We start from the raw sequence: 27,630 nt of genomic DNA, 5'->3' as shown, positions 1-27,630 counted from the left end.
CGAGACCGTGCCTAGGAGAGGTTAGAGTCTGTATGAGGTCAACCGTGCCTAGGGGAGGTTGGGTCCATAGGCTACTGATTGTAAAGTATAGTGTGAACGATGCATCCCCTGCATCTGGATAATTATACTGTGAATTGAGTAGCAGGGACTATCGGTAGACTCAAGTCCGATCAGCTAGGAGTCGTGTGCTCGTACAAACCGCCGATCCTCGTATTGTCTTATTGTATGCTAGTTGGTAGTTAGCATGTGTTGTTGTTAGTATATAGTTTGTGTGTGACTTAAGCTATATCCGTTAGATAGATTCCATTCACTTAGCGGTGTGCTAAGCCCCCACATATTCTCCCCTTGCAGGTTTAGGTACTGCTAGTCGGGATGGGTGCTGATACAGAAGACATATTTGACAACCCTACTCTGATGTGGACTTTTGTTTAAATCATGTTTTGTAATAACGTAACACCATTGTGTAAACTTAAACTTAATTACTCAGATTAATGTAATGACGCGACTTATAGTGTGTTTGTTAATAAAGTCTTCCGCTGTGTTTAAAAAAAAAAAATTTTTTTTGCCGGTGTTACATATCGCTAAGGAAAACGCGTATTAAATATGCGATATCAGAGGGCGTTTTTCCAGACTCGCCAAGGGCACAAGATTACACCAGAACGGCCCTGTGCGCGAGCAAAACATTTTATGAGTGTCGTCTTTTTATTTTGTGCAATGATTACGATTTAAAGAGTTTGACATCACGAGCTTTGTAACCCATAACATCGAACTGGAGGACTTAATCATGCGTATATTTTCACATGCAGATTAATTGCGCTCATTTGCGATAAATAAGGAAAGTCAATGCGCAAGATTTTCATCTTATGTGCACTACTTTGACCAAATATATAACTGAGTGTGGCCATCATGTGGGTTGCGTGCCACACACACATCCCCTAAAGTCAGTTAACAGTATTATTCGGATCTGGACGAGATTCTTTTCATAAGCCGATTATATCGGGAGTTAGCTTGTGAAGGGATTAGGTCGGTTTGGATGGTTCTAGATATAAGGTTTACCTATAAATACAAACCACGTCTCCATAATCGACAAAACAATGTTACGTAGCCTACTTTATATCTGATTGGGTTAAGGCTACTAAAGGGTCATATACTTTTTTTTTTGTTTCGATGTAGGCCATATACCAAAAAAATAATAATACTAATATAGGTCACATACTTTCAAAAGGTGTATCGATGTAAACAAGAGGTAACCTGTTACCTGTTACCGGCTAAACAGGTCACCTTTTGTTTACATCGATACACTTTTTGAAAGTATGTGAAATACATTAGTATTTTTTTTTGGTATATAGCTTATAGTGGAACAAAAAAAAGTATACTTTTTTTGAAGCTCAATATACAAAATCGATCAAGGATGATTCTCTTAACAAATTGACTTCAGATTAGTGAATCATAACATCAAACGAAGTTTCGCACATCATCAGAACTGATAATCAACCACAAATTCATAAAGTTTAATCTCGAGTTCATCCTTCACCGAAAACCGTGCTCGATTTGAGCACTAGATCAATATGAGAGGTTATAGCGAAATGTAAAAATATAGATGTGATCGAAATCTCTTTGTGAAACTATCTGTAAATTTTCAGCTATTAAATCGAAGAAATGAATCCGAATTTTGAAGTCAAAGTTTCGGAAAAAAATCAAACGAACAACATTATTTATCAGGTCAACAAGTTAAGTTGATTTACATTCACACATTTTTTTTAAAGTTTATGGCCTATAATAGTATTTTTTTTTTATATATGACCTACATCGGGACAAAAAAAAAATATATGACCCTTTAGTAGCCTTAACCCTATCTGATTCTTCATACGACAACATTACGTTCGATTACAACTCTTATCCTCAAGGTTTCTAGGTCAGTCCACTGTGAGGGTAACTTATAAACCTTCCTTGGGCCATCGATCAACAAACGTCATTGATAGTGGACTTAAAAATTTTATCCACTTCATCGATATCATTATATCGATCTGGGTTATTCACAATAAGTGAAGCAGATAGATAAATTCTAAGATCCTTAACTCCACTTTATTTGCAATTAAGGGTATATTTGTCCTCGAAAGTATATGCTTGATCATCTAGCAACTTCTTTGTTGATCTATTAAAAGACTTCTAAGTTGACATTCTACTCTTTGAACGATAAATGGTGTGCTTTGGGGCAAGAAGTTTAAGTGGCTTCTTTGATGAAATAATTCAAACACTACTACGACTTGTATCAATTTTAGGGCTTCCATTTTAGGGTTTCAATGTTTACACTAATAATAGATTTATTAGTCCAAAGTCCAAACAAGTCAAAATATTGACTTTTTTAAGTCGACTACAACACAACGACGTCATCCAGAACAACCACCCCGTGGAGTACTTAACGGCCTCATAAACTAAATCTCCGATAAAATAACCACACCAGTGGTTACTTCCCGCCTAATTATATAACCTTTTTGTACTGATACAAATTCACAATCTTTTATCATTATAATCATCTTATTATTAGATTAGATCCTCCAATTCTCAATGATTATTAGTAGTAGTTTTGTAACATATAATCAGGTTCTGTTTCCTGGCCGGCGGCAATCGTCTTCCAAATTTCCGGTGGTTGAAGTGAATCAATCGCCGGTTCATTGCGAAATCAAGAGATATGGACGCGAATCTATCATAACTGCTGCATCTTCATCGTTCATTAGCTCCGGTAGTGAGAATTCCGGTAAATTACTGCTCCTTGAGTTTTTTTTTTTTTTTTTTTTTTTTTGTTAATCAGGGACATTTTGATTGCATTTATCACTAACTATTCGAGGTTAGCAAGAAATGTGACTGCATATGATGCAGAAAACATTAGGGCATCAAAATATAGATTTAGACTATTTGTTATAGCAAGGAGTTAATCAAAAAGTAGATATCATATTATCATATTGTATTATTTAAATTTAAACATATTGTTTCCGAATATTTTAAAAATATATATAATCAATTCCTCATATATTAAAACCTTGCTGCACCTAACTATATGTGCATCAAGTGCACTTGATTGACGAATGAACTTAGCCATACGCGTGTAGATGTATCTAACTAGTCAAGAATTGTTTTCGTATAACGGTCATATGTGTGTAACGAATTTTAATGCTTGCTGTTCTCTGTAATACATTACCTCCTAATCTTTTAACCGGTATTATTTTCAGTTTTTGTTAAGGCTTTGTCTTGATGTGGCATCAATTGAAGGTGCCACGTCATCCTAACTTGCACACATACGATAGCAACAACTTAAAGTTTGTAACACTGATAATAACTTTTGGAAGCAAGTTATATGTAATAGTAATTAGTAATAGTACATGATAAGTTAGCTCTATATTCGTGCAATTAGCCCAAAATATAATTTAGGCTCCAAATTGAATTGTTGGGATAATCTTCTCTATAATCATTATGTCTTCTAAGTTCTCGTAGAGACATTAAAGAATCTATACTCTTAACATCCAGTTCTAATAGTTTGATATAGTTTAGTGATATGTTTTGTGCAGAATAAAATTGAAATAGAATGTGCGCCACATTAGATGATATACTTGATTATATGGTTGAAATGTGATAAATGTGGAGCTAAAAGGATCATTATACTAGTATGATTATATATGTAACAGAAGTATGTGAAAACTAATTGCTGTTTGAGAGACAGAATACGAGTAAGATATTAACAGATATTCTGAAATTCTATACGATAACTTTTTAGATAATTGGTGTGAAATGTTGTTGGACATATCTTTGTTCTAGCTTTTCGAACTATAAGATCCCTAGCAGGCTTGGTCACCATCTCTTTTTTCCATATTTTCGCTTTGTGAATTTGGATAATTGATGGAGTGCCGTTTTAGTTATTCTCAGAACCATTGTCCGCAGTCCAAAAGAAGAAAGGAAGGAGAATAGTTGGCATAGACCAAGACGAACTAGTGGACCCCACAGTTTTAGCTGACCCTGACAGTTGCTTTTGTGAGTTTCAAGGGTTACAGCTACACCACAAGATTTGCGATCCAGAATCTGATGCACAAGACTTGTTACACGATGTTGCCACCTCAGATTTATCTTCACGAATGGAAAAACTTAAATTCCCACTAATCTTGTTACATGGATTTGGAGCCTCTTTGTTCTCATGGAATGAAGTTATGAAGCCTTTGGCTAAAATTGCTGGTACAAAAGTTCTATCATTTGATAGACCGGCTTTTGGGTTGACCTCAAGGGTCGATAATCCTCACAAGCGTACTTCCACTAATGGGGGTCAGGATACAAAGCCAGTTAATCCGTATTCTATGGCGTTTTCTGTCATGGTAACTTTGTACTTCATTGATTTCTTGGCTTCTGATAAGGCAATCTTGGTCGGGTATGTACACTTTCCTTAATTCGTATTTGCTTTCAATATTGGCAAATCATAATAGTTACGGAGTATTTATTATCTTTACTAACTCTAATATTACATAAAATGTTCCAAGCGATCAATTATTCTGAGATGGAGAGGTGTCAAAACGAGTCAAAACAGGTTAAGCTGTGACCAGCAACACATTTTGCCCATTTATTTAATCATTAATGTATCATAGATGCTTACAAAAGTTATGTTGTTTCAATCAAATCATACTATTTAGGAGGTTTAATACATCAAGAGTACAATTTTTGGACTTTTGACCCGTTTGGGCCATTTGACCAGTTTAGTCTTAAAAAAAAAAATCCTTTTTCTTATTTGAGAACCATTGGTAATGAGATGCAGGCATTCAGCTGGTTGCCTTGTAGCGGCTCAAACATATTTTCAAGCACCTGAACGTGTTGCTGCCATGATTCTTGTCGCCCCTGCAATCATAGCTCCATTGACTACCTCCAAAAAAGTCAAAGAAAAAGATCAGCAAGACAATTCGAATTCAGAGAAGCCTAAAAATCCGATTTTTAGTTTCTTGAGTATTTTTTCAAAGTTGTCCAGATTCATAGCCCAAACCGTAATGCATCTACTTAGAGGAATGGCTAATATGGTTGATTCCCTTTACAAGAAAACCTTATCTGCTTTCCTCCGTTCCCCTATTGCACTAACACTGGTAACGAGACTACTACTGTACGATTTCAGCTTTTTTCTATGATGAAATTTCAACTCAATATAAAAAATATACAATAAGTAGAATATGAGTTGTGGTTGGTAGGAATCTAACATCAGTTATTGTCCGTTTTAGGTACGGACGGTGATTGATAAATTTGGGATAACTGCCATTAAAAATGCGTGGTATGATGCAAGCCTTGTTACTGATAGCATTCTTGAGTCTTATACCAGAGTAAGGAACTAAGACTCTTTTCTCTCTCTCATCTAATGCCAAGAACTAGTGTTGTAAACAGCTAAAAATTCATGGTCAAAGTCAGTCTGAGTCGGTCAAAGTTAGGTCAAATTTTTAATATTCTTTATATTGTGCCTTATACATATTTTTGATACATCTGTGTGTAAGATATATACGTTAAAATATATATATTAGTAAAAGTTAACGTCTGACTAGTCCTCGATTCAACCGACTGGTCGAGTAGTCGTTTCAAAGTCCCGACCGACTCGTCTCCGTCTCACGACTTTTCCAACCTTTCCAAAAACACGCCTCATCAAGCGTGTGTTTATTTGTACAAATTGTAAGTGCTGGGAATAACCGCAACTTTTTCCCGCCAAATATACCATAAAATCACTTTTTTCTTTTCTTTTTTTATTGTTGGCCTTTTTGCAACAAAGAGTGCAGATTTGTGACGAGAAGCAAGATATACTGGGTCAAAGTTTTATAAATTAGCTCTTATTTTATCACATTTGACATATAAAATTCAGAAGTTGGACATTTTGAAGTAAATGTAGTAAAAATTTGGTATAATCTGGATATGTTTTGATACACTTGTGATTTACTTGCAGCCGTTACGAACAAAGGGTTGGGATAAGGCACTTGTGGAATTCACAGCAGAGATGCTTGCTGGTTCAGTGCCTGAATCAAAACCACCATTGCCTGAAAGATTAGCCGAAATCTCATGTCCAGGTTCAAATGCTTGTTCTTTTATTTCGTTTTTCTGTTTTTCTTAAGTGCGTCGACAGCGAAACTAAAAACTCCTTTAGCAGTTTAACAACAACAACAACAAAACCCAATACCACATCAGTGGTGTATGGGGGAGGTAAGATGTAGACACTCCTTTAGCAGTTTAACAACAACAACAACAACAACAAGACCCAATACCCAATAGCAATTTAAGTTTTTTACTAATTTTATACATACAAAACTTCATATTCAGAAGTTTAGGTTCACTACTAGTTTGGTCATTTTAATGTTTCGTTTTATGGCTTTCATTTACTTGGTAGGAAACATAATTACAGATGTGATAAACCCACAAATAGGTAACATCGTAATGAACTACTCGTAAATATGAACATATGAAAATACAACTCGTAGAGGTGGCAATATGTACCCATTTACTTATTAGTAAAGTAGTAACAACTCAAACGGATTGAAAGTCCTCCAAAGTCTCCTAAATCCTTTTATGTATGAATTTGATGAATAAATAGTGTTCCTTTTTACCTTCCCTTTTATACTCAAAATATAATAATAAGTGTATTAATTATCTAAAAAGTATTGAACAAAAAAGTATTTGGTGGTCAATCCTTCCAGTCCTACACGTGCCAACTCCTTAAAAAGTACTCCCCGTCCCAATTACACTGTAAATTTTTGTTACTTTACTTGCATTTGACCTACATTTTTGTCTTAAATGCATACGTCGTGAGTTCGAATCCAAGGGGAGTCATCTTCAAATTGTGCCTTTTGGGCAATTAATTCGAGGTTCTTCTATGGGGTTTTCTTTAGATTGTGCCTTCTGGGCAGTTAATTTAGGGTTTCCACCTGACACATGGTCCAGATATGATCGGGTGGGTAGCTTCCGACCCCCGTCAATGACTCTTAACATGTTGTTCAAAAAAAACATCAAGGGTTTATCAGAACTTTACTTCATTATTATCTTTTTATAGAAGTGGATAATTAATAATTAATAGGGGACAACCCACAATGAAATACTCGACAATTAATATGGGATGGAGTACATGCTTGACCCATTATCCAACCCGTCTGACCTAATCTTACCACTTAAGGAAAAGTGTTCAAAACGAAATTTAATCATAGATAAGTTATGTCAAGAGGCTCATCAAATATCATGGCCAATTGTAACAGTTTTGATCATCACGGGTGATAATGACCGTCTTGTACCATCTTGGAACTCAGTGAGGCTTTCACAAGCCATCCCTGGATCTCACCTTCAAGTTATAAAGAATTGTGGTCACTTGCCTCAAGAGGAAAAGCCACAAGAGTTTTTGACCATTGTTGACAACTTTTTGACAAGTGTCTTCCGAAGAGTAGAATCACAACCACTACAAGCAGCAGTGTAAAAGATACTTCGTGGATCACTCGGGAGTTCAAGAACATTCACATCATGCTAATGTTCGTATTTGTTAGGAAACAGGATATATTAATGTGCGAATTCGATGTTGCTTGACTAGAAATATGTTTATTATGTAACGTCCCATTGTTTGATTCGATCTCAATGTGCATATATCTATATCTTTATCTATGTAATGAAGGCTTGTTTCATTTGAAGCTCAAAATATGTGTTTGATATGAATGGATCTATATGGAGAAGTTTAGCTATACCTACTAGGCTACTGGCTACAACATGTTAAATTATACTCCATTTTGTAAACTCACAATGACAACATCTTAAATTTATACTCCACCTACGACATTATTACAATTTAAGATTTACCTTCAATTTCTGAAAAGTTTAGTTTTTGTTTCATTTTAAACTTTTTATATTCACTTTCTATGATTAATTCCGGTCTGGCACACTTGAGACACGCTGTAAAACTAAAAAGTCATTAATTTGCATATAAAATATTAATCAAATCAATTTATTCACAAAGAGAATGATCCTTTGGTAAGTACAAAAAACATTACAGTATTTAATCATACTTATTCAAATTCAAACTTATTTGTTCTTTCCAAGTCCTCTTGTGTAAAAGAACACAACTCAAAAATACGTATTTTCAGTAGTAGGAGGTATCCCCTTTTAACGTGCTGTAGGTGTTTGAGAAAATATATTATAATCATGACAAGGAGAAAGGTTTCGATTTATCATCGTTCAATAAAGTTTCGATTTATCGTCGTTCTTCTCTTTCTTACTATAACGAGTCACATTTTTTTAATGACGATGATAACACATGAACTATATCAGACCAGAAATCGTTGTTTAATCTCAGTAGCCTAGCTATGCAACAAAATTATAATGTGAAATGTGTATGTTCTTTCTTATTTTTATCTTTATCTTTTGTTCAATAACAGGTTCAAAAATTCTGAAATAAAGGCCCTTATTTGCAAAAGACAGAAACAACAGGGTAACAAATGTAATTAAAATTGTTAAATAAAAGTATTCATTTGCAAATGAAAGAAGTAACAGGGCTAAAAACTGTAAATATAAATTTTGAAATCAAGGCGGACTTCAAACCATCATAAATTCCAACATATATTTATTTTTGTTTTATTAAGTAAAAAATTTTTCATAGTAGCCCCTTCGTTCTATCACATTTCAATCTCTCTCTCTTTCTATCGTACGGAGTAGTATTATTTTTTAGAGAGAGAAACAGAAAATATAGATACACAATTTCCATATACATAGATTTAGGGCATGTATAAGGTAAATTAGCGTGATAATAATAGACTAATAGAGTCTTGTTAATCAATTGCTTAAATTTGTGCAAATAATTGCTCAGGACCACGGGCAATACAAAAGCCCTAATAATTTGTTTTATGGTCCTGAGGATTAGGGTTTTTATAAATTGGTTAGATTTGGATACCAGATGTGTTGTATTCGAGCACAGGAGCACATGAATTGTGTACATAGAAGTTTTTAGGGTTTTGATTTTGTATTTTTGTGCGGTATAGAGGTAAAACGCTATGGACGGACGGAGGATAACGGCGAGTCCACGGCCGTGTAGTGGCCGGAGAGTGGTGGCGAAGAAACGGCCTCGTGGAGGTGGTGATGGTTTTGTGAATAGTGTTAAGAAGCTTCAAAGGAGAGAGATTTGTTCAAAGAGAGATCGTTCTTTTAGTATGTGTGATGCTCAAGAGAGATTTAGAAACATACGCTTACAGGTTTTTATTTTTTATGCATATATTTGTTTTCGTTTTCTTCTTTGTTTCAATTTGTTCGATTTTGATTTGTATACGGTAAGTATAAGTTGAGTTAGAATTGATCTCTAGTTTGTAGCTAGATGAGTTATTAACTGATGTATTTGGGCTGAAAAGGTTTTCAATGATACACTAAGTATAAGTGTTGTGTTGTTTAGAAGCTCATAGAGTATGCAAATTATATATTTTGCGCTTTAGAAGATACAATATGAGCTTAACATGATGCAAGTAGACATTTTGGTGTTATAATTGGTTAAAAAAAAAAAAACGGAGTGGTAAAAAAAATGGAGAGTATTCTTATAATGTGAGTTAACTGTACAAAACTAAATATGAAATTTGGGAAGTGATTCTGTTTTCTGCTGAGTCTTGTTTTGGATCACTTTATCTTAGTCTGTTAACATATAGGAGTATGCAAATACTGATGGTCAATTGGTTATGGCTTTTTTATGGGTATGGGTATGTTAGATATTGTTACTATTGAATTGGTTTGATATTAAGTTTTGATTGAGAAGTAAGTGTCTTGTTTCGTAACCTTTTATATGATGAATGATGTCATCAGGAGGAGTATGATACCCATGATCCAAAGGGACACTGTGCTATGGTATTGCCATTTCTTAAGAAGAGGTCGAAAGTTGTTGAGATTGTTGCTGCTCGCGATATAGTTTTTGCTCTTGCACAATCTGGAATCTGTGCTGCATTTAGTCGAGGTATAAGTAGGAAGAAGAAATAATAACCACTTCAATTATGTTGTTAATGATGGTGTGGTTTGTTTGACATGTTGTTTATATTATGCAGAGACCAACGAGAGGATATGTTTTTTGAATGTTAGCCCTGATGAAGTTATAAGAAGCTTGTTTTACAACAAGAATAATGACTCACTGATTACTGTTTCAGTCTACGCATCTGACAGTTTTAGCTCTTTAAAATGTAGAACAACTGGGATTGAGTATGTGAAAACTTACCATTTATGTACTAATTACATGTTAGGCGTTTTTAAAGATACGTTTCTAAGTTTTTTGTGCATACAATTGTGTCAGATACATAAGGAGAGGTAAACCAGATGCAGGATTTGCTCTTTTTGAGTCCGAGTCTTTAAAGTGGCCCGGGTTTGTGGAGTTTGATGATGTTAATGGCAAAGTACTCACATTTTCTGCACAAGATAGGTATTTTTAACCCATATGATCATTGTATTATCAATCTTGTGATTTCATGTTGCTCACTTCAATCTTTGTTTTTGTTATCTATGCCAGTATTTACAAGGTATTCGATTTGAAAAACTACATGATGCTATACTCCATATCAGATAAAAACGTTCAAGAAATCAAAATAAGGTAATTCTTTTGATGCTGCAAATAGATTAATGGTGTTTATATGTTATTTATTGTTTATTTATTGTCTTTCTGTACCTATAGTACTGTTGTTTATGTAGACTAAGATGTTTGTTTATCATCTCTCAAAACAGCCCTGGCATCATGTTGCTAATATTCAATAAAGCTAGTGGTCATGTTCCTCTCAAGATTCTGTCTATTGAAGATGGAACTGTTCTGAAGACATTTAACCATCTTCTTCATCGGAATAAGAAAGTGGATTTCATTGAACAGTTCAACGAAAAGCTTCTTGTTAAGCAAGAGAATGAGAATCTTCAGATTCTAGATGTAAGAATCTCTTTTTTTTCTCTCATTTGTTCACACATGTAACTGAAATGGCAGTTTTGCACCGTGTACCTCTGAATGGGTTTGGTTTGGATTATTAGATTATCTTTAATGGGTCAAATATAATATATAAAATAAGAAGATAAGCTTAAATGGGTCACATTGGTAGAACAAATTAAGTCGTCCCAAGTGTATTATACTATTATTAGTGCATTAAATATCCTAGATTATTCTATTATATATAAAAGCCTGACAAGTATTGATTTAGCCTTGTTTTTGACCCGTACCCGTTCTTCTATATGTAGGTACGCAATTCGGAGCTAACAGAGGTTAGCAGGACAGAATTTATGACACCATCGGCCTTCATCTTTCTATACGAGAACCAGTTGTTTTTGACATTCAGGAACAGAACAGTGGCTGTATGGAACTTTCGAGGCGAACTTGTGACTTCATTTGAAGATCATTTATTGTGGCATCCAGATTGCAACACTAACAATATATACATCACTAGTGATCAAGATCTTATCATTTCATATTGCAAAGCTGATTCAGATGAATCTTCTAATGAAGGAAATGGTAAATATCCACTGATTTTCCTTTTACATGCCACTTTTGATATTTACATTTTGATATAGCTGCATGTAACCGTATTTAAAAGTTGAAATTGATATGACATAGCAGTTGAAGCAAGCATTTAGAGATGGTAGTTTAGATCCATTTACTGTTAAACAGTCTATTTGAGTGATGAATTTTATAACCACATTTGTTTTATTAATGCAGTTGCAGGTTCTATTAATATCAGCAATATTCTGACAGGAAAATGTCTTGCTAAAGTAAAGGCGATGAATGGTGCATTAGTAGATGATTGCATTTGCAGCGGGATGAACAAAACTAGTAATAGTGGTAGTGTTAAAAGATGCAGGTGCAATTCAAAGCAGAGGATACAAGGTAGAAGGATTACAAGCACCGTATCAGAAGCCCTAGAGGATATAACTGCCCTTTTTTATGATGAAGAGCGTAACGAGATTTATACTGGTAATAGGCTAGGGTTAGTCCATGTTTGGTCTAACTAAACTAAGGGGGTTGTTTGGTTCAAGAATATGACTAAAGGGTTTGGTTGAAAAGTCCTTAACTGTTCCCATTCCTATTATCAAACATGTATCCTTGCTGATTCCCGACTACAAACCAAACGTCACTTAAACGTTTCACATGTCCCTATCTCGTTTTCGTCCCAGACGGATGAATTATCCATGGTCTGGGTATATTACCTTCAATTTCTCCATTTGTAGTGTAATCATGGAAGGTTATTTTATTTTTTTGACTCGTTAGTAGCTATGCTAAATGTTGTTTGTTTTGTTTGGTTTGATTTGGAGGAGAACACGTACTTGTGTAAGATCTAAATGGCTGTGGCCAATATTTTAATTTAACCAGAATTTATCAGCCATAATCTTTTGTTCAGTAGATAAGTTGTTTTTGTGATTGTTGTATGTAGATTTGATTATTCATGTCAAAGTAAATGAACCGGCCGATCTGGTCGTCATGATTTTGCCTTATGGTTTGATATTAGAATTGGCCAACTTAAATCATAAGAGCGCTCGAGTGGTCGCCTTTTGTCAAGAAACCTTGCTGCGATACGTTTTATCCAGAAAAAAAAAAGCTGTGATAGGTCAATTGAAACAAAATCGCTTGTCAGCAAACAGATTCATTAGTTTAGTATTGTTGGACTAAAAACCATTGGTGTATGAAAAATTCATCATCTATTCTCCAAACAAGGAAATCAAATAAATACACGAACCTTTTAAAGAAAGAAAAGTTCATAACGATTACAAAAGGAAGAATAAACACAACTAATTGAATACTCATAGTTTGACATGGAGCAGAATTATTTTCACTTCTGATATTGTTTATTAAATAGTAACAAGCACATTCGATCACATTAAATTACGAAGTTGCATCGTGTATCTTTTCTTTTTTAGTTTAGTAGCTGAAATGAAAAAATATAAATATAAATACATAATACATAGATAAATAAAACATAGATAAATAAATAAAATAAGAGATTTTTTTATGAAGAATGTATTCAACAATATGAGAATCAATATCTATTTATAGATTCTATTATAATCCTTAAATTAATTCTTCCTTAATTTTCCCTTAACAAGACACGTGTTGAATTTACAATGTATATTGTGATGTCAGCAATTATTTTAAAAAATAATAACAAAAAAGTGGATAATTAAGAAAAGGATACGGGACAACAACATAAAGAGCTTAACTAAGCCATCGCCATCGACGTTAACTCAATTCACAAAATGGAATTTATCCCATCGGTTTTGTAATCACGATCGATTTTCTCATTTTTTATCGCTTCTTAGATTCGATCAGATTTCAAACTGAGTTCAATCAAACATTTTGTCAGGTATTTTCATGTTTTAAATCGTAATCGTATCTTGAAGCATAGTTTTTAAAATTGATGCTGATTAATTTAGGGTTTTTCTTTGCTTGAATTGCTTGCTTTTGCAATGATTCATAATGATTTTGTACAAATCACTATTTTATTAAACTTAATTTCGATTTGATGTTAATATAGATAATTTTATTGATTGTTGCTTTTGCTGCGATTCAGAATAATTTTGTTATATCTACTACAATGGATTGACAACACTCGCAACACATGACATAAGGCAATTCTCACTGAATTAGTTTTTACATCCGAGTATAAATGATTAAATTGTGACTTTTTTCTTTATCTAATATTATATGTTTGTTGATTTGGCTTTTGTAGATGAGGATGGAGGATATGAAATCGTAGATATATAATGGGTTGCATAATGTTACTATTACTTAGAACACCAAGTGCTCGATAAAATGCCACAAAGAAGTAAAAAACGAATGTGGTTATTTTTCAATGTAAATGATTATCAAAGTTCATTCAATTTGTTCAATCCAATCCTTTATTTATTTATTTTTTTATTATTATTTTTTTTAGGGGTGGGGGTTGAGGAATTGTTAGGATATTAGGACCCAAAACAACGCAAGTAATTTTACAAGATTACTTGCCGAGTAGTGATTCCAACAAGATCACTCAAACCCACTTAATGAACGAAAGATAATAAATGCGCAAATGTAAAGAACGGCACACGATGTAACGTGGTTATATGCAATCGTTGTGATTACTTTAGTCCACGGACCAACTAGAGATCGTTTATTTACTGAATATTTGAGAGTGGTGTGTTACAATTGCATACAATGAGTTCTATATATAGGAGAAAACAAGAAAACCATGACAACTAGCTAGGAATCTTCATCATGTCAAGTAATCATCTTGTTTACTAACTAGCCATGCTTTCCACCTTGTAATGGCATGATCACAGCCCCAATTTTAGGTGTAAAGTATCCAACTTTGCACCAAAAGTGAAAGGTAGGCTAAGCATGCTCGGATGTCAAGTGTGCAAGTTGACAACTTGCTGACAGGCAGGCGATGCGCCACATCCCTTTTGCTTTCCACGTTTCAGATTCAAGTACCAGCTACAGATGCGCCACATCTAGAAGTGATGCGCCGCATCTCTGCCCTTTGATGCGCCATATCAGCTTGAAACGCCGCATCCAAAACCTTCGGCATAAAACGCTTGATGAATGCGCCGCATCTACCCTTGGATGCGCCGCATCAATGCTCAGAAAGATGTTCCTTGTTGTTTAAACGTCTCCACACTCCAACAAATCTCCCACTTGGAGACTTTGAACAAAACTCCATTAATATCAATGATTTTAACCAAGAACATTAAACCACCTTCGATTACCGCCAAATACCATTTGGGACAAGCACGCTCAACACATTCTTCGGATGAGTAGACTTTCGATAAAAGGTCTTAAATACTACTTGTTAAACTTGTAACACCATTCACATCTCTAGCTGGGGTCTTCTCTCATCAATTCGTGAGAAGACCAATTGAGGTAATGCAAAACCTATCGTAACCACCTTAGTAAACATATCAGCAGGATTCTTCGTACCAAGGATTTTCTCCAATAATAAAGTACCATCATTTATATGTTGTCGAATAAAATGATACCTTATCTTGATGTGTTTCGTACGACTATGAAACACCGGATTCTTCCCAAGATGAACCGCGCTTTGATTATCACAATACGCAATAGTCTTGTCTTTTACCCAACTCACCTAAGAAGTTCTTCAACAAAATAAGCTCTTTAGAAGCTTCTGCAATAGCCATATATTCGGCTTCAGTGGTTGATAAAGCAACACTCTTTTGTAGTCGAGACATCCAACTAACCGCTGTCTTCCCTATTGTGAAAACATAACCCGTAGTGCTTTTCCTCGAATTATCACATCCACCCAAATCAGCATCCGCATAACCCCTAAGTATGAAATTGTTTTTGAAGAAACACAATCCCATATTAGAAGTACCTTTCAAATAATGAAGCAACCATTTGACCGCTTCCCAATGCTCTTTCCCCGGATTAGACATATAACGACTTACAACTCCCACTGCTTGAGCAATATCGAGTCTTGTACAAACCATGGCATACATAATACTACCCACGGCCGATGCATATGGAACCTTTTCCATGTCCATTTTGTCTTTTACCGTCTTTAGTGATTGACTTTTCAATAACTTAATCGTGCTACCCAAAGGCATAGAACGAGCCTTTGAATTCTCCATATTGAACATCTCTACTACTTTCTCAATATATTTGGATTGAGACAAGTATAGAGTACCTTTCACACGATCACGCACAATACTCATGCCAAGTATTTGCTTAGCACCACCAAGATCTTTCATCTCGAATTCACGGGAATGTAATCCCTTCAACTTGTTAATTTCGGACATGTTGGAACCTGCAAGTAACATGTCATCAACATACAACAATAAGATTATATAAGAAGATTTGAGTTTCTTCAAGTAGCAACAGTGATCCGCTTCACATATTAAGAAACCAATCTTTTTCATAAAATCATCAAACTTTAAGTACCATTGCCTAGGTGCTTGCTTCAATCCATACAAACTTTTCTTTAGCTTACAAACCCATTTCTCTTTACCCTTTACCTCAAAGCCCTCGGGTTGCCTCATGTAGATCTCTTCAACAAGATCACCATGCAAGAATGCGGTCTTCACATCTAGTTGCTCTAGATGTAAGTCTTCGGATGCAACCATAGAAAGTACCAAACGGATAGTAGTCATTTTAACTACCGGTGAAAATATCTCTTTGTAGTCAACCCCTTCCTTTTGTTGAAAGTCTTTGACTACCAAACGAGCATTGTACCTTTTCTTTCCATCCATCTCATTCTTGATTCTATATACCTATTTGTTTTGCATCACCCTTTTATCATGAGGTAACTTCACTAGTGACCAAGTTTTATTCTTCTCAAGTGACCCCATCTCTTCTTTCATGGCAAGCTCCCATTGTATGGATTCTTTTGTCTTCCTTGCCTCAAAGTAACTTTCGGGTTCACCATTTTTGGTATAGAGCAAGTAGTTTGATGGAGAATACCTAGGATTAGGTTTGGGCACTCTAGTCGAGCGTCTTGGTATAGGAGCAACCGAAATGGTTGAACCGGTTTCATTTGTATCCTCCTCATCACTAGAACTCGCACTATGTTTGGAATCATCACCGCTTTCCGAACCATCCCCATCATTAGCATTTTCCGACGCCTCACCGTTTGTTGGCAATTCATTGTTTCCCGTACTCCCACTAGAACCTGCAGGATCATCAATAGAAACATTGTCAAAAGTAACATGACTCGGTTTAGGACTCCCCGTTTTCGATTTGCCATAGACCGAATCTTCATCAAAAGTAACATCTCGCGAACAAATTACTTTTCTAGCTTCGTTGTCCCAACAACGATAGCCCATTTCATCCGACCCGTAGCCTATGAAAAAACACTTCTTTAACTTAGCTTCAAGCTTGTCTCTATCCGCATCTTTGGTCTTCACATATGCATTACATCCAAAGATCCTAAGGTGACCATAACCCACCTTCTTACCTTGCCATTCTTCCTCGGGAATTCAGAAACCCAACGGTGTTGAGGGTCCCCTATTTATCAAATAAGCCGCCGTGCTTACCGCATCCGTCCAAAACATCTTAGGCAAACCGACATGTAGTCTCATACTCTTAGCCCATTCATTTAACGTACGATTCATACGTTCGGCGACCCCATTGTGTTGCGGTGTTTTTGGTACCGTTTTCAACATTCTAATACCGAGCTTTGCACAATGGTCTTTAAACTCAAGACTACCATATTCCCCTCCATTATCTGACTTCAAGCACTTCACCTTCAAGTTAATCTCATTTTCTACCATAGCTTTTCACTTCACAAAAGTATTAAATACATTGGATTTAGCTTTAAGAAAATAAACTCATACCTTTCGAGTGGAGTCGTCAATGAAGGTGACATAATAGCGAGAACCTCCATGTGAATCTATATTGGTTGGACCAAACACATCCGTATGAACGAGCTCCAATACATATTGGTTTACAATATTAATATGTTACAACAAAGTAAATCTTGAATGCAGTTTTAAACAATATTATACAAGCATGCTGACACCAAATCTTGTCCATATTTTAGCATGCAACAGCGGAAGCTCTTAATAATCACATGAGAATAAACATGCTTTAAACGTCAACAAAAATGTTGGTGAGTTATAGGTTTAACCTATATATTTATCAAATCGTAATAATAGACCACAAGATTTCATATTTCAATATACATTCCATACATAGAGATAAAAATCATTCATATGGTGAACACCTGGTAACCGACATTAACAAGATGCATATAAGAATATCCCCTATCATTCCGGGAAATCCTTCGGACATGATAAAAAAGAATTCGAAGTACTAAAGCATCCGGTACTTTGGATGGGGTTCGTTAGGCCCAATAGATCTATCTTTAGGATTCGCGTCAATTAGTAGATCGGTTTACCAATTCTTAGGCTACCAAGCAAAAAGGGGCATATTCGGCTTCGATCATTCACCCATATAATGTAGTTTCATTTACTTGTGTCTATTTCGTAAAACATTTATAAAACTGCATGTATTCTCATCCCAAAATATTAGATTTTAAAAGTGGGACTATAACTCACTTTCACAGATTTTTACTTCATCGGGAAGTAAGACTTGGCCACTGGTCGATTCACGAACCTATAACAAATATGTACATATATATCAAAGTATGTTCAAAATATATTTACAACATTTTTAATACGTTTTACTGTTTTAAGTTTATTAAGTCAGCTGTCCTCGTTAGTAACCTACAACTAATTGTCTACAGTTAGATGTACAAAAATAAATCGATATATATTATCTTGAATCAATCCACGACCCAGTGTATACACGTCTCAGGCTAGATCACAACTCAAAGTATATATATTTTTGGAATCAACCTCAACCATGTATAGCTAACTCAAACATTACTGCATATAGAGTGTCTATGGTTGTTCCAAATAATATATATACATGGGTCGATATGATATGTCAAAACATTTGTATACGTGTCTATGGTATCCCAAGATTACATAATATATTAGAATACATGTATAATACAATATGAGTTAGCTAGGATATGATTAATATAGATTTGTTACCAATGTTCACGTAGCTACAACAAGCAAAATTATCCAATCTTGTTTTACCCATAACTTCTTCGTTTTAAATCCGTTTTGAGTGATTCAAGTTGCTATGGTTTCATATTGAACTTAAGTTTATGAATATAAACAGAGAAAATATAAGTTTATAGTCGTAAATACAGGTTACAAGTCAATATTATAAGAGGTAGTCATTTCAGTCGAAAGAACGACGTCTTGATGACCATTTTGAAAAACATACTTTCACTTTGAGTTTAACCATGATTTTTGGATATAGTTTCATGCTCATAAGAAAAATAATTTTCCCAGAAGAACAACTTTTAAATCAAAGTTTAACATAGTTTTTAATTAACTAACCCAAAACAGCCCGCGGTGTTACTACGACGGCGTATATCCGGTTTTACGGTGTTTTTCGTGTTTTCAGGTTTTAAATCATTAAGTTAGCATATCATATAGATATAGAACATGTGTTTAGTTTATTTTAAAAGTCAAGTTAGAAGGATTAACTTTTGTTTGCGAACAAGTTTAGAATTAACTAAACTATGTTCTAGTGATTACAAGTTTAAACCTTCGAATAAGGTAGTTTTATATATATGAATCGAATGATATTATGAACATCATTAATACCTCAGGTTTTGTGGATAAACCTACTGGAAATGAGAAAAATAGATCTAGCTTCAAAGGATCCTTGGATGGCTTGAAAGTTCTTGAAGTAGAATCATGACACGAAAACAAGTTCAAGTAAGATTTCCACTCGAAATAAGATTGTTAAAGTTATAGAAATTGAATCAAAGTTTGAATATGAGTATTACCTTGTATTAGAAAGATATCTTACTGTAAATAAGAAAGATTTCTTGAGGTTGGATGATCACTCAAAGTGAATTTGCAAGATTGGAAGTAAGCTAGCAAACTTGGAAGTGTTGTTGGTGTGTTCTTGAGTAGTTGTTTTATAACTTGGTTTATGTATGGATTTATGAACTAGATTGAGCTAGATTTTAATGATGATGATGAAGAACACTTAGAACAATGGAAGAACACTTGAGAGAGAGTAGTTTGATGCATGTAAGTTGCAAAATGAAAGTGTGTATGTGTGTGTTCATTCACGCGAATATGGTGTCACCATATAGGCTCCATTAGTTTGTAATTTTGTGTAATCATTCATGCTAGTTGCCAAATGATGGTTCCCACATGGTTAGGTGACTCACATGGGCTGCTAAGAGCTGATCATTGGAGTGTATATACTAATAGTACATACATCTAGAAGCTGTGTATTGTACGAGTACGAATACGGGTGTATACGAGTAAAATTGTTGATGAAAACGAATGAGGATGTAATTGTAAGCATTTTTGCTAAGTAGAAGTACTTTGATACATGTCTTGAAGTCTTTCAAAAGTGTTTAAATACATTTAAATATACTACATGTATATACATTTTAACGGAGTCGTTAAGTCATCGTTAGTCATTACATGTAAGTGTTGTTTTGAAACCTATAAGTTAACGATCTTGTTAGATGTAACTAATCCATTGTTAGTATACCTAAACGAGATGTTAAATTGTTATGTTAACATAACAACATGGTGTAAAAATATATCTTAACATCATTTATATGTTAAAATACTATTACAACGATAATCTTTACATATATGTCTCGTTTCGAAATTCTTAAGTTAGTAGTCTTGTTTTACATATGTAGTTCATGTTATCATACTTAATGATATACAAAATTATCATTTTATCATGTTAATGTAGTGCAACCATATCTTAATATGATACATATGTATTTAGTAAGACGTTATTATAACGATAATCGTTATATATATCGTTTCGAGTTTCTTAACTTAGTAATCTCATTTTTATGTATATAACTCGTTGTTAATATACCTAGTGAGATATTTACTTATCATAATATCATGTTAACTATATATATATATATATATATATATATATATATATATATATATATATATATATATATATATATATATATATATATATATATATATATATATCAATATGTCGTTTTTACAAGTTTTATCGATCGTGAATCGCCGGTCAACTTGGGTGGTCAATTGTCTATATGAAACCTATTTCATTTAATCAAGTCTTAACAAGTTTGATTGCTTAACATGTTGGAAACATTTAATCATGTAAATACAGTTTTCATTTAATATATGTAAACATGGAAAAGTTCGGGTCACTACAATTCGGTCTTTTCCGGATATTCTGGTAATTTGACAAACCAAATCGTGCTATTACCTTTCCTTTCTGCTTTGTATATTATGATCATTCGAAACTCCATACCTACGAATTCTGGACCATTATTCGCTAGACTTGAAGTCGGGAAGAAAAAATAAAAGCGTTGAGCTCCTATATATAAGGGAAAATAAAAAGCCCGACAACAACACCTAAATTACAAACCGTGCATATCAAAGACACGGAAGAATTAAAAACATTATAACCCCAAGGTAATAGTAGAAGAAAATAAATTCCTCCGGTGGCAGAAGAAACAGAAGAATGAAGGATACGATAGCCAAGAAAATATCAGGAATCAGAACTGGATTAAGCATTTTCACAATCTTTTGGAAGTATGATTTAAGGAAGAAAGTATAGAGGTGGAGAAAATAATGGAACGGAAGAGGTCAATTTATAGCGAAATATCAGACATAGCAATCGAGGCAGATTACCACATTTAATCAAAGAGGATCATAATTTCCTTGAATACCGGAGAATCAAATCTATTATAGATTTCAAGGATTATCTTTAAATTCCTTGAAATCCAAAAATTCACCATGACTACGTCAAAAGTTAAATCTCTATATCAACCTTTTGTGACAGCTTCACTCGTACGCTTCACATAATCGAATCGTTTTATCTATATTACTCAATGGTGATCAAACTCTAATTTTCAACTCGTATGAGTCACGAAAACATACTTATTGTCAGCCATGACGATCCCAATCAAATTTCGGGACGAAATTTCTTTAACGGGTAGGTACTGTGACGACCCAGAAATTTCCGATCAAATTTAACTTAATCTTTATATGATTCCGACACGATAAGCAAAGTCTGTAAAGTTGAGTCTCGAAAAATTTGGAACTATGTTCATATATTCAATTACCCTTTTGACTATGCTCGACGATTCACGAATACTTATGTGTATATAGACATGTATATACAATATATAGTTATAGTAATTGAAAACGTTAACAAAGTATTAGATGTATAATACTTTACATGAACGTATTTGTTTCAATATATGTTTAACATATTTATCGAAGGAATTAAAAGATAATCTCAAATGATTGAATTATCAGATACATTATGATATTGTTACGGGTCTTTATGACGAGGTCCACATTGATTTGAGAAATCGTTCTTTTTTTACGGTATTCGGAATAATTGGTAAAGTAATCTACCATTGAGAACAAAGTGTCAAATAACGAAAATTAGGCAAAAAGTTAGTGAAGAACTAAATTTCATAATATTCTATTGATTTAGCTCCAAACGTGCGAAAACGTTTTTCGATACGATAGAATTTAATTATTAAAATGTTTTTGTTTAAATAACGTAATTTGAATATATATTTTACAAAGTGATAAAATATAATATTAACTTGGTCATAAAACATTTTGATTTAAAAATAATATTATTAAATATACTTTGATAAATAACGAGAAAATGATTTAAAGAAGCAAATGATCAAAACACTCGAAAGTTCAAGATACACTTTGAGTAATATAGTTTATTGATAATTTAAGACTATATTTTGACAAAGGTACGAATCACGAAACGTAAAGCACAAGTTTTCTAAACGTACGAAAGGACGTTCGAAAAACCGGAACCGGAACATAAGTCGAACGTAAACGTACAAGTTATCGGAACTAAAATTACAAGTCAACTATGCACATGAATATAATATAATATATATATATATTTAATATAAATTATATAAATTATATATATATAATAATATGTCGACAAACAAGAAAACCAAATAAAATGAGCTGGACCAGCTGGCCATGCGAGTGCATGAGAAATGCACTAAAACCCCATGCACTTGCATGAGCCATGCGAGTGCATGAGAAATGCACTAAAACCCCATGCACTCGCATAGGCATCAGATTCCAAAAATTTGCCTATAAAAGGTCAGTTTCTGCTCGAGTTTTTTTTACACAATTTCATATCTCTCTGCTCTATATACATATATATTAAAATTATTATTATTATTATTATTATTATTATTATTATTATTATTATTATTATTAAGATTAATATTATTATTAATCTTATAGTTAGGAGTATTATTATTAGTATTATTATACATAAAATATTACGACGAGGTTATGCCCAAACGATTTCAAAACAAGCTTTTCGAGCTGGATAGAGCTAAGGAAATTATGGGTTATAGCTATGGAGGTTATGGGTATTGCTTGGGGGTTAGGATCATGAGTCAAAGGTCAACCTAGCGTTTATCATTTTCGTTGCGTCTACGTACTTTCTTGCAATATTGAATCACAATATTGATACGTGAGCATTCATATCTTATCTTTTATATATTAATAGTGTATCCATGTCTAGTGCTCGAGTATATATATGTTTATGCATGCTTGTATGCTGTAATTTTGTCGTTAGATAGCTTATGATGAATCACGAATTTGATACATATGCTAATGATATAAAGTATATGATATACATGTCGTTGGAAAGCTATCGAAAAATTAATAACTTTTCATATAGAAATCGCGTGATTTCGATGAACGGATTGAATTATGTTTGACGTTAATTAAAAATTGTGTTTGAAACTGTAAATTAATATTTAAACAACTTGTCTATGAGATTGATAAATTGGATTTTTAGATATTACTAATCGAGTAAATGAATTTCTATATAAGACACGTTTTGTTTTGTTGATCAATTGTCAAAGTTGACTGTCTTATCATGTTTTAAAGCTTTATAAACACTATAATCTGTATTTTACAAGTATTGAGAAACTATATGAAATGTTAAAATATATTCAATTGCCTTGATCATTCAAATATAATATAACTCCTGAAATAAATAATGTTTTGAGTTTAATAAACTATAAATTCGTTCAACTATCAAGAATTATACTATGTTAATATAATAAACATGTAAAGATTTAAAGATCATATTGGGTCATGTTGACTTTTTGAGATGACTTTTGTTAACTTTTACATGTCGGTCTGGAGCATTAGGATTGTGATACACTATGATCCGACCTAGCTTGTTAGACATGTATTGACCAACATATGTTCTCTAGGTTGAGATCTACGGTTATTTTGCATTCCGAGTTTCGGTCACATTTCGGTGAATGACCTTATGTGCTGCTAAGGTGAGTTTCATTTGCTCCCTTTTTAATTGCTTTTGCAATCTATATTTTTGAGCTGAGAATACATGAACTTTATTTTAAACGCAATGGATACAAGTACATACTAAATTCTACACCGAGTTTGAACCGAAAATCCCTTAGCTTTGGTAACTAGTAACTGCCGGTTATAAGAACTGGTGGGCGCGAGTAGTTATATATGGATCCATAGGGCTTGACATCCCCGTCTGTTCCAGGTATAGAAACCCTAGCCTGAACTATAAAACAGACGTATACTATTTGAGTTTAGTACACGTTGGATTGCGTGTATTGTACATGTTGGTTGCATGTATGTTAAAACAGGGGTACTTATTATAACGTTAAAGCTTAGTTACCAGGGTGCTCAATCTTGTAGAATATTTTGATAAACGTTTCTGGATGAAACAACTGAAATCTTGTAATCCACCTTTATATACAGATTATGCGCAACATTAAAACTATGAACTCACCAACCTTTGTGTTGACACTTTTAAGCATGTTTATTCTCAGGTTCCTAGAAGTCTTCCGCTGTTTGCTTATATGTTATACAAGCTATGTACATGGAGTCATACATGCTTTATTAGAGAAAACGTTGCATTCACAAAATCATCACCATGTATCTTATTTTGACTGCATTGTTGATAATGCTAAAAACGAACATATATTTCATAGCATTATCCCTCAAGAAAGACAAGCTTTTAGTTGCAATTGTTCTATTTACAAGTGATATTTGTTTAAATAATAAAAGGTGAAGACAAAAGACAGATTCGACGAATTGAAGACGCAAATGACCAAAAAGCTAAAAAGTACAAAGTACAATCAAAGTGGTTCAAATTATTGATGAGAAACGTCTAAAAATTACAAGAGTACAAGCCGCAAAACGCAAAGTACAAGATATTAAATTGTACGAAAGGACGTTCGAAAATCCGGAACCGGGACCAGAGTCAACTCTCAACGCTCGACGCAACGGACTAAAAATTACAAGTCAACTATGCACATGAATATAATATAATATATAATTAATTTTTAAAATTATATATATATTATATTATTTAATAAAACCGTCAGCAAACTAGGAAACAAAGAATTGTGAGCTGGATCGTACCTCCATGCGATTGCATGGCCTGGAGGCCTAATTTCCATGCGATCGCATGGCCTACTTTTTCTGGCCACATTCCTATAAAAGGCGCAGTTTTGAGCGAATACCATACATCTTTCTCTATTCTCTATCTCACGTAATATATATATATTTATATTATAATTTTAATTTAATAATAATAAAGGTATGTTAGCGAATGTTGTAAGGGTGTAAGTTGAAATTCTGTCCGTGTAACGCTACGCTATTATTAATCATTGTAAGTTATGTTCAACCTTTTTAAATTAATGTCTCGTAGCTAAGTTATTATTATGCTTATTTAAATTGAAGTAATCGTGATGTTGGACTAAAATATTAAAGACGGGGTAATTGGGCTTTGTACCATAATTGGGGTTTGGACAAATGAACGACACTTGTGAAAATTAGACTATGGGCTATTAATGGGCTTTATATTTGTTTAATTGAATGATAGTTCATTAATTTAATATAAAGATTTACAATTAGACGTACCTATAAATAACCACATACACTCGATCGGACACGATGGGCGGGATATTTATAAGTACTAATAATCGTTCATTTAACCGGACACGGGAATGGATTAATAGTCAATGGACTTATTAAAACAGGGGTGAATTATATACAAGGAAAATTGGTATAATTATAGTTTAAGTCCCCAATTAGTTGGAATATTTGACTTCGGATATAAGAATAATTTGACGAGGACACTCGCACTTTATATTTATGACTGATGAACTGTTATGGACAAAAACCAGATGGACATATTGAATAATCCAGGACAAAGGACAATTAACCCATGTTAATAAACTAAAATCAACACGTCAAACATCATGATTACGGAAGTTTAAATAAGCATAATTCCTTTATTTCATATTTCATCGCACTTTTATTTACTGTCATTATATTTAATTGCACTTTTAATTATCGTACTTTTTAATTATCGCAATTTTATTTATTGTCATTTTATTTATCGCACTTTTATTTATCGCACTTTAATTATTGTCATTTACTTTACGCTTTAAATTAAGTTTTATTTTTAATATTTTACATTAGGTTTTAACTGCGACTAAAGTTTTAAAATCGACAAACCGGTCATTAAACGGTAAAAACCCCCTTTTATAATAATAATACTACTTTTATATATATTTATATATTTACAAATATAGTTTTAAAAATATAGCGTTAAACTTGGCTAGCTCCCTGTGGAACGAACCGGACTTACTAAAAACTACACTACTGTACGATTAGGTACACTGCCTATAAGTGTTGTAGCAAGGTTTAGGTATATCCACTCTATAAATAAATAAATAACTTGTGTAAAATTGTATCATATTTAATAGTATTTCGTAGTAAAATATAAGCTATTTCGTATACACCTCTACGCACATCGAGTATTTTTGGCGCCGCTGCCGGGGAACTGCTTAAACGCCGGAAGCGAAACGCTATATATATATATATATATATATATATATATATATATATATATATATATATATATATATATATATATATATATATATATATATAAAGACTTTTAATTTACTTTTGTAAAAATACGTTTTAAATATTAAAAATACAAAAATATAAAAAGAAAAACAAAATATATATATTTTTAAGAGTTGTTCAAAATATAAAAAAAATTAAAAAGTTTGTATTTTCTTTTAGTTACAAAAACTAATAGGTAGTTTTTTTTTTTTTTTGTAAAAATATAAGTTTTTATTTATTTTATATAAATACTTTATATATTTATAAAACATAAAATTAAAAATAGAAAAAAATAAACTGTAAACGGGCTACACTGTAGCAGCCCAAACAATCTGGCCCGATTTCCTAATTTATGCGACCGCATGAACTTTTAACTACCACTCCATGCGATCGCATGGAGTGATTTGACTGCCCTGATCCTAGTACGTACGAAATTAGGGTTAAGTTTATTATTAATTATTATTATTTAACCCTAATTAGGTTTTATTTATTTAATTAGTTTTTAATATTAATTTTAGTTTTATTATTTAAATTGTAATATTAAGTTTTAATAGTTTTATTAATTATATAAAATTGATACTTTTATAAAATAAATAATATAAAAATAATATTTTTATAAAAATAATATTTTTATAACTTTTGTTTTATTTTTATATCTTCGTATCTTTTTATTAGTTTAATTCGTAATTTGTATTTTTCGCTCGTAATTAGTTCGTAACTTAGTACTTTGCCGTAGTTATTTTTATTTCTAGATTTGTAGGCTTTGCCGTAAAATCTCTTAAGTGCTTTTTCTTTAAACTAAGATTTAAGTGCTTTAGAATTTTGCGACGCCGTTTTAAGATTTTAGTACTTTTTAAGTTATTACCGTTTTGGATATAGTATTTCTTTTAAGCTTTAATACTTTTAGACGTAACTTTTAATTTTTAGTTTTTAGACTTTTAAGTTTCGACGCGCTACGTTCTTTTTATTATTTTTTCGACCTTTTATTTTTCGACGTTTTCCGACGCGCTCTTTTTCTTTCTTATTTCTCGACACTTTAGTTTTTAGGACATAGAATTTTCTACTTCTTCTCTAAAATTTCTTTAAAACTTCGATGAAAAATTATTTTAAGTGGTTAAATTGATAGACATCTAAAATTTTTTGGTT

The 27,630-nt window shown here is 33.1% G+C and overlaps 2 protein-coding genes and 1 long non-coding RNA gene across 4 annotated transcripts; all 3 read left to right on the top strand.

Annotated features, from left to right (window-relative positions):
* The first annotated feature begins 2,294 nt into the window (after positions 1-2,294).
* LOC139866022 (uncharacterized) lies at positions 2,295-7,707 on the top strand. 2 transcript variants are annotated; one of them, XM_071854153.1, is made up of 6 exons: positions 2,295-2,758; positions 3,922-4,414; positions 4,796-5,114; positions 5,247-5,296; positions 5,954-6,074; positions 7,251-7,384. In XM_071854153.1, exons 1-5 carry the CDS (start codon positions 2,569-2,571, stop codon positions 6,054-6,056), a joined length of 1,155 nt encoding a protein of 384 aa, XP_071710254.1. In that variant the 5' UTR covers positions 2,295-2,568; the 3' UTR covers positions 6,057-6,074; positions 7,251-7,384. The 2 variants fall into 2 exon arrangements, with proteins under 2 accessions (XP_071710254.1, XP_071710253.1); XM_071854152.1 differs by having other exon boundaries at positions 2,303-2,758; positions 5,247-5,345; positions 7,251-7,707.
* Positions 7,708-8,656: 949 nt separating this feature from the next.
* Positions 8,657-12,353, top strand: LOC139866021 (uncharacterized). The gene is made up of 8 exons (XM_071854151.1): positions 8,657-9,224; positions 9,820-9,967; positions 10,056-10,206; positions 10,298-10,423; positions 10,511-10,591; positions 10,723-10,915; positions 11,218-11,488; positions 11,693-12,353. The coding sequence occupies exons 1-8, from the start codon at positions 9,027-9,029 to the stop codon at positions 11,983-11,985; spliced, it is 1,461 nt and encodes a 486-aa protein (XP_071710252.1). The 5' UTR covers positions 8,657-9,026; the 3' UTR covers positions 11,986-12,353.
* An 816-nt stretch (positions 12,354-13,169) lies between these two features.
* Positions 13,170-13,870, top strand: LOC139865823 (uncharacterized). Its single transcript, XR_011765116.1, has 3 exons — positions 13,170-13,331; positions 13,539-13,596; positions 13,698-13,870. It is a non-coding gene; the product is annotated as an uncharacterized lncRNA (long non-coding RNA).
* The last annotated feature ends 13,760 nt before the right edge of the window (positions 13,871-27,630 follow it).

This window comes from Rutidosis leptorrhynchoides, chromosome 9 (assembly GCF_046630445.1).
Source record: "Rutidosis leptorrhynchoides isolate AG116_Rl617_1_P2 chromosome 9, CSIRO_AGI_Rlap_v1, whole genome shotgun sequence".
Lineage (NCBI taxonomy): Eukaryota > Viridiplantae > Streptophyta > Magnoliopsida > Asterales > Asteraceae > Rutidosis > Rutidosis leptorrhynchoides.
The sequence above is the reverse complement of the archived record's forward strand: the minus strand, read 5'-3'. Positions and strand labels throughout refer to the sequence as shown.

Bases quoted from the DNA above. Each gene is read 5' to 3' on its own strand.
- LOC139866022 (XM_071854152.1), top strand. From the start codon at position 2,569: ATGATTATTAGTAGTAGTTTTGTAACATATAATCAGGTTCTGTTTCCT. The intron at 2,759-3,921 runs GTAAATTACTGC...AGTTATTCTCAG, and splicing joins CTCCGGTAGTGAGAATTCCG to AACCATTGTCCGCAGTCCAA. The intron at 4,415-4,795 runs GTATGTACACTT...AATGAGATGCAG, and splicing joins GATAAGGCAATCTTGGTCGG to GCATTCAGCTGGTTGCCTTG.
- LOC139866021 (XM_071854151.1), top strand. From the start codon at position 9,027: ATGGACGGACGGAGGATAACGGCGAGTCCACGGCCGTGTAGTGGCCGG. The intron at 9,968-10,055 runs GTATAAGTAGGA...TATATTATGCAG, and splicing joins CTGTGCTGCATTTAGTCGAG to AGACCAACGAGAGGATATGT. The intron at 10,207-10,297 runs GTATGTGAAAAC...CAATTGTGTCAG, and splicing joins TGTAGAACAACTGGGATTGA to ATACATAAGGAGAGGTAAAC.